Source organism: Echiichthys vipera (genome assembly GCF_963691815.1).
Source record: "Echiichthys vipera genome assembly, chromosome: 14".
Taxonomy (NCBI): domain Eukaryota; kingdom Metazoa; phylum Chordata; class Actinopteri; order Perciformes; family Trachinidae; genus Echiichthys; species Echiichthys vipera.
The window spans coordinates 11,319,932-11,326,532 of record NC_139839.1 but is presented as its reverse complement, the minus strand read 5'-3'; the positions used below and the strand labels follow the sequence as shown (position 1 = coordinate 11,326,532).

Here is a 6,601-nt window from a genome sequence, read left to right as displayed (position 1 = left end):
CATTTTGATCTCAACCACACACCCGTTAAGTTTCACTTACTGTGTCTTGAACAGTTGTGATCCTATCACCAAAACTGGCCATGGGCGTGGAGTGTGTGTGTGACACCTAACAAAATACTCAAAACCGTCTCCAGGGCCCCATTTTGACGCACACACATTTAGACACACAGACACAGACTCACAAGGTGACAACAATACCAGCCTCGCTGTCACTGCTGGTAAAAATGAACTTGTTTCTCCTACAGGAGGGAGATGTTGAGAGCAGAGCTGGACAGGTGAGACGTCATGCCTCCTTCTCTAGCAGGGACTCTGAAAAAACTGAACAACAGGCCGCCATCAAAAGACACGCCTCCAGTGAGTCTACTTTCATTTCATAATTGATTAGACTGGCTACCTAAAAATGATATGATAGAAAATGTGGCTGAAAAGTGACGTTACATCTGGCTTCCCCTGATCATGAATGTGGTGAAAAGTAAAAGTTTGTCAAAGTGGATAGTTAGAAGCTCAATTACATTTTTTTCTCCTTATAAAATTGCACCAGCATTTATTTTCTGCTATGTACTCTGTTAGATGTAAATCAGTATGGACGGTATGGGAAGACGCGAGCAGAGGAGGACGCCAGGCGGTACCTGACTCAGAAGGAGGAGCTGGAGAAGCAAAAGGAAGAGCTCAGACAGGCACTGATTGCCCTTCGCAGGGAGAAGAGGGAGTTGAAGGAGGAGATAAAGAGTGTAACAGGTCAGAGACAAACCACACACACGGCACTGTTTAGACTTCAGCTTTGTAGCCGCACTAACGCGTTTGTTTGTGTGTCTGTGTGTGTCTGTGTGTGTGTTTGCAGGTCATGGTGTTGAACAGCGGTTAGCCACGCTGGAGACGCTGTGTAAACAGAAAGAGGAGGAGAGGGTGGAGCTGGAGCTCAGACTGACAGAGGTCAAAGAAAACCTGAAGAAATCATTGGCTAGAGGAGCACTGGGTCCGCCCACTGACACCAAGATCAGCGTCAAGGTAGGCAGCTACAGCAGAGACGCTCTCCTGTATCATTCTTATAGGAAACTGAAGAGGCATTCAATTATTTCATACTGTATATTTGTCCTGTCCTTTGCCAGATGTCAGATTCTTAAGTGCGCTTATGTGGCAGACATGTGTCACATCACTGGATTTTATTACTAAATCTCTTTAAATTGGTTTCATACTAAGGTTTCAGACATACTTAAAAACCTTACATACTGTTTTAGCTACTAAATTGTATGTTCATATGTAATTTTGGACACAAACCCAAGACAGTTTTACCCAGAATCTTAAAATATTTCTTGACATTTGTGTTTGTGTGTGCAGGCACAGGGCAGTAAGGTTGAAAAGGTTTACAATGAGACTGTGCCGATCAACTCAGCAACAGAGCTTCGTAAACGCCCCCCGTCTCTTTACGCCTCCTCTAAGGGGAACGTGATGCAGAAGGCAAAGGTAGGGTGTGTGTGTGTGTGTGTGTGTGTGTGTGTGTGTGTGTGTGTGTGTGTGTGTGTGTGTGTGTGTGTGTGTGTGTGTGTGTGTGTGTGTGTGTGTGTGTGTGTGTGTGTGTGTGTGTGTGTTAGTGTGCGTGCGTGCGTGCGTGCGTGCGTGCGTGCGTGTGTGTGTCAGCTACAGCAGAAATGCTTTCCTAACTTGTTGCTGTGTCCTGATTTCAGGAGTGGGAGTCAAAGAAGGGGACCTAGACGGAAGATAAATGGATCGACAGATTAATTCATGGAGAGAGAAAACTGAGCTGTGACTGGAGGATGTGTAAAAGAAGAAACAGACGAAGACATCTGGCACTGAGAAGAACAAGAAGAGCAAGAAGACGAAGAAGAAGAGAAAGGGGGAAAAGGACTTATTGACACGATCTTCCCTCAAGTAGAGGAGGCACACTGTAAATACGACAGACTTTACTGATGTACCAGTACAGTATTAATGTGGATCACTATGAACATGAAAGATATATGTTTGTGTGAGTTTGCATGTGTGTTTACATTTGCACAAGGCTGCAAAAAGTGAAAAATGTGATGATTTCATAGAAATACTTCGCAAAGGGAGAGTGGTTCATCAACACTGTGAGTTCAGAGTTACAGGCAACACTTCCACTGATTTTATTCCTTTTTTTACAGGATACTTGTCAATATAAAAAATGAAAAACTAAAGTAAATAAATCCATAGTATTACCTTAAGTTATCTTTATTAGTGAGAGAAGTATCCCACATCTTGTGAGGTCTATTTAAACCCTTATGAAAGCATATTGAGTATGACACTGTTTCTGAAACAAATTCAGAGTAAACGTTTATTATTGCAATGTGAAGCCATTGGTTTATAGCCATTATATATATTTGTTTTCATATTTGCCTTTTGCACTTTATCTTGTTGTATTTTGTGATTACACAAATGTGATGGAAATTAGCACCCCACTTCAGAATCGCGAGGACAAATGCCTGTGTCTGCTTTCATCACAGAAATATGAACAAACACACACATGTTGGAGTAAATGATTACCTTATCCAGAAACTTTGTTTTTGTGCCTTTGTCCAAGTTTACTGTAAGAAACCAGCAGTAGAAATACAACTCTGAACTACAAGCGCCATCTAGTGGTGATTGTATAAGATTGTTAAGGTGTCCAAATTTCACACTTTTGCCATTACTGTATAAACTAATTCAGATATTGTTTTTTTGCTGACTAATACAATATGATCCAAAACTTTTAAAGTTTTCTGATCTGTTCATAGAGCTGCCTCATTATATTCTGCAGTCTTAACTTTTTTGCAGTGGTGGAATATATGAGTACATTTACTCAAGTACTTCAGTACAAATTTGAGGTACTTGTACTTAACTCAAATCATTTCTTTTCATGCTACCTCTACTCCACTCCATTTCAGAGTGAAATATTGTATTTTGTATTCCACTTCATTTATCTGAAAGCTTTAGTTCCTAGTTACTTTACAAATTAGGATGTTTGTACATTAAACATATGTAGTTGGTTGCTACCGAACAATATATAGGCCTGAAATAATTGGCTGAATAAGCAATTAGTCGATTCTTATTGAAACTATTTTTGATACTTTCAGTCAAATTTCATACAAAAAATATGTTTCCAGCTTCTCAAACATGAGGATTTTCCTGCATTGAATACTTTTAATTCCAATACCTTATTACATGTACCTGACTTTTAGTGAAAGATTCAATATGGAGAATGAGCAGAACACCTCCCTCTAGTGTCTCAAGATCATGGTCGCAAATACAAAAAATAATTCCAGCAGTCGGGTTGCCAGGTTCGTTGCCGAGTATGTCAAGCGATCAGCCTGTGTCATGTCAAGGGATGAAGCATACAGGATAACGACTAATTTGGACTAATCAATACATTTTTCAACAGTATTTGACGTGACCTTCAACGGGAAGTCTCTCTTTGAGTGGTGTGTAATATATTAGCTAGCACTCAACTCAAAATTATTCTGTATTAGTATTAGTCTGTAGCCTGATCGGCGTGAGCAGAGCAGCAGCTTCCACAGCAGTGAGAGTGAGGCTGATGGCAGATGGAGAGATGGAGAGATGGAGAGACTGAGGTTTGCAATAAGATATCTGTCAGGCAGTAGCGTGGGGATATTGAATATAGAGGGATGGGTAAACTGACAAATACAGAGTTGAACCTCCTACAGTAGCTGGACCAAACAACAGACAACCCTGGCAACCCGCAATGCCGGCCACTATTGGCTGGTACAAATTAAACAGAACGTGACAGGAAGTTATTGTCAAAGCCTTCAAAAATAAATAAATATTAATTCAGACTAAATAATTTTTTTATGGAAAAGCAATACTTTCATCCTGTATCCCTCAAAACGCCCCATGGGTGTGTTATTAAAATAAATATATATAAATACATATTCAACCTTTAAGTAACATTAGTTAAATGTGAAGTGAATGTTTAACACTGTGGCCGGGTGGGGCCCTACAGACGCGTGCTGCACCTCTCACAGACAGCAGGTGGGGGCCTACCCCCGTGTGTGGCACACGGCAGAGCAAACGGGGTTTGACCGCAGTGGGAATGTTTGGCTAGAAAGTTCATACGCAACAAATGGGCGGCTGTGGCTTGGTGGCAGAGTGGGTCGTCCTCTGTTCGAGAGATTGGTGGTTCGATCCACATCTCCCCCCGGTCCACATGTCGAAGTGTCCTTGGGAAAGACACTGAACCCTGAATTGCAGATTAGATGGTATGTAGATGTCCACTGCCATCAGTGTGAATGTCTGTGTGAATGGGTGATTGTGACAGACACTGTGAAGCGCCTTGAGTAGTCATATGACTAGAAAGGCGCTATATAAGTACAAGTCCATTTACCATGTGTTGTAGCTTTTCCGCATTGACAAAAACACGTTATTCATTTTGAAAGAGAATGCATAAATATTTATTCTATGGACCTTAATGTTTTCCCTACCTATCCCAAAGCAATTTCAGCTGGGACTGGTCCAGCCTGGTCAGATGCGTACATGAACTGATGAAGCCTCTTGGATGAGAGGTGAAACGTCTTCCCAGACAAACAACCAGTCCAGTTGTTTTTTACTGAAATTGCTTTGGGGATAACGATGACCTGAACGAATGAGAACATTCACAGGTTTCCCTACTTCCAAACGCTCGAGTCTGGAGTAGTTATGATTGTTTGAATCACCCTAACATTATATATGAACCTGCTCAGTCTGAAGGATTATATGGACATTGAAGAAGTTTGGTGGATCGTTTAAAGAGCTGTAAAGACCAAGCAGCGTAAGTACTTTTTAAATACATACCTTTCCAGTGTGAACACATTACATCCTCAAAAAACGCTTAGAATTTCGGAAATGACCCAAGGTGCTGCTGCATCGCTCTCTATGAATGAAAACAGAATCATACTTGAAAAATAAAAGTGTCAGCTCACAAAAGCTAAACAAAAGAAATGTTGCCTACCTCATCTCTTGTGGTAGGATACTTTCGATGTTGTTTTCCCAGAAACTGAAATGCATTCGAGCAGGATTTCCGTCACCTTCCAGTACAATGGAAGTGGATGCAATCTCAGTATTAAAAATAAATCGGCTATAAATCACTTAGCTATAAATCACTTGAATCAATACTTCCTCTGTATGATAAGTCGCCATTAATACGTTTTCATAATTCAAAATTAAATTGCATTCAACTGCATTGTAGTGAGGGGGTGGCAGAAATGTCAGGAGGGGACCACAATGATCTACAGATTTCAATTATAAATCGAAAATCTATCTACATGAGTTTTCAATTCATATGATCCATCCATCTTCAACCGCTTGTCCCTATCGGGGTCGAGGGGAGGCTGGAGCCGAGAACAGCTGACATCGGGCGTGAGGCGGGGTAAATGCAGGGCGCAGACAAACAACCATTCACACATACGGGCAATTTAGAGTCATCAATTAACCTAACACCTGCGCGTATTTGGACTGTGGGAGGAAGCCGGAGAACCTGGAGAAATCCCATGCAGACACGGGGAGAACATACCAACTCCACACAGAAGGGCCCCAGACGGGATTCGTACCGGGACCCTTTTGCTGTGAGGCGACCGTGCTAACCACCGGCCCAGAATTCAAATGATCACAACCATAAATACATTCTTTGAGTTTGACCATATGGCCTAAGTATAATAGCTTACATTAAAAAACAATCAATTAATATATGACTCTCTAATCATCTGGGCTCAAAGCATTCACCATTACTTCAGTATTGTGGGGGGGGGGGGGGGGTCATCACAATAAGACACTGAGTTCTTTAGAAATAGTTTATTTAGTGCATTTCTAGTTTGTCCAAAGCAGGAACCAAAATATTAAGTTAATCTGTGCTCCCATTGGTCCAGGTGGTTCTGGTTCTGGTCCAACACCATTGGTCCATTCATGTTCTGGTGCAATACTATTGGTCCAGCAGCAGTGTTCCAACACCCTCCCATTGGTTCACTAGTGTTCTGGTATGACACTATTGGCTCACTAGTGCTCTCTTTAGGTCAGGAACACGTAAGACCAGAAAAAAACAGACCTTCGGCATGCTGCTACTGAGCAGAGGTCCACAAGCTTCCATGCAACAACAAACAAACAAACAAACGGCAAGGGACAACAACAACAAACGTAAAGATAAACAACAGCATTGCTTGTAAGAAGTAAGCATGGAAGCATATACAGTAAACCTTATTTTAACCTGCTAAAGCCCTCAGGAGGTTTGTCTGATATACAACAGATCTTAAAAAGTTAAAATCCCCCCCCACCCCACCCCACCCTCAGACACATGCGTGCGCACACACACTCGTTCTCGCTTGCCCACACACACGCACACGCACACTCCTAATGCAAGCGCAGTGTGAACCTGACCACTCACACACTCTCTCACACACACAGGCGCACCTGCATGCAAACGAATGGTCGGTCCTCATACGTGTACAAGGAATACGTTCGTCAATTTTAAAAATATGACTTAACCCCATGAGCTCTGTGTAAACATAGCATACGGTAGAATAGATAAAGACTTCCTTCCTTCCTTTGTCACTCTAACTTTCTTGCCAGTTTTCCTTTTCACTGCAGTAACTTTAGTTAGTTA

The 6,601-nt window shown here is 41.8% G+C and overlaps 1 protein-coding gene across 3 annotated transcripts in view; it reads left to right on the top strand.

The window, feature by feature from the left end:
* The window catches only part of LOC310956394 (actin filament-associated protein 1-like 1), a 17,486-nt gene extending 14,991 nt beyond the window's left edge, over positions 1-2,495 (top strand). For all 3 annotated transcript variants that reach the window (XM_083926595.1, XM_083926597.1, XM_083926596.1), the window contains exons 15-19: positions 246-354; positions 571-738; positions 842-1,008; positions 1,339-1,464; positions 1,686-2,495. In XM_083926595.1, coding sequence (XP_083782721.1) covers positions 246-354; positions 571-738; positions 842-1,008; positions 1,339-1,464; positions 1,686-1,712 — 597 coding nt within the window. In that variant the 3' untranslated portion in view covers positions 1,713-2,495. The remainder of the gene's footprint in view (positions 1-245; positions 355-570; positions 739-841; positions 1,009-1,338; positions 1,465-1,685) is intronic.
* Positions 2,496-6,601: the final 4,106 nt, after the last annotated feature.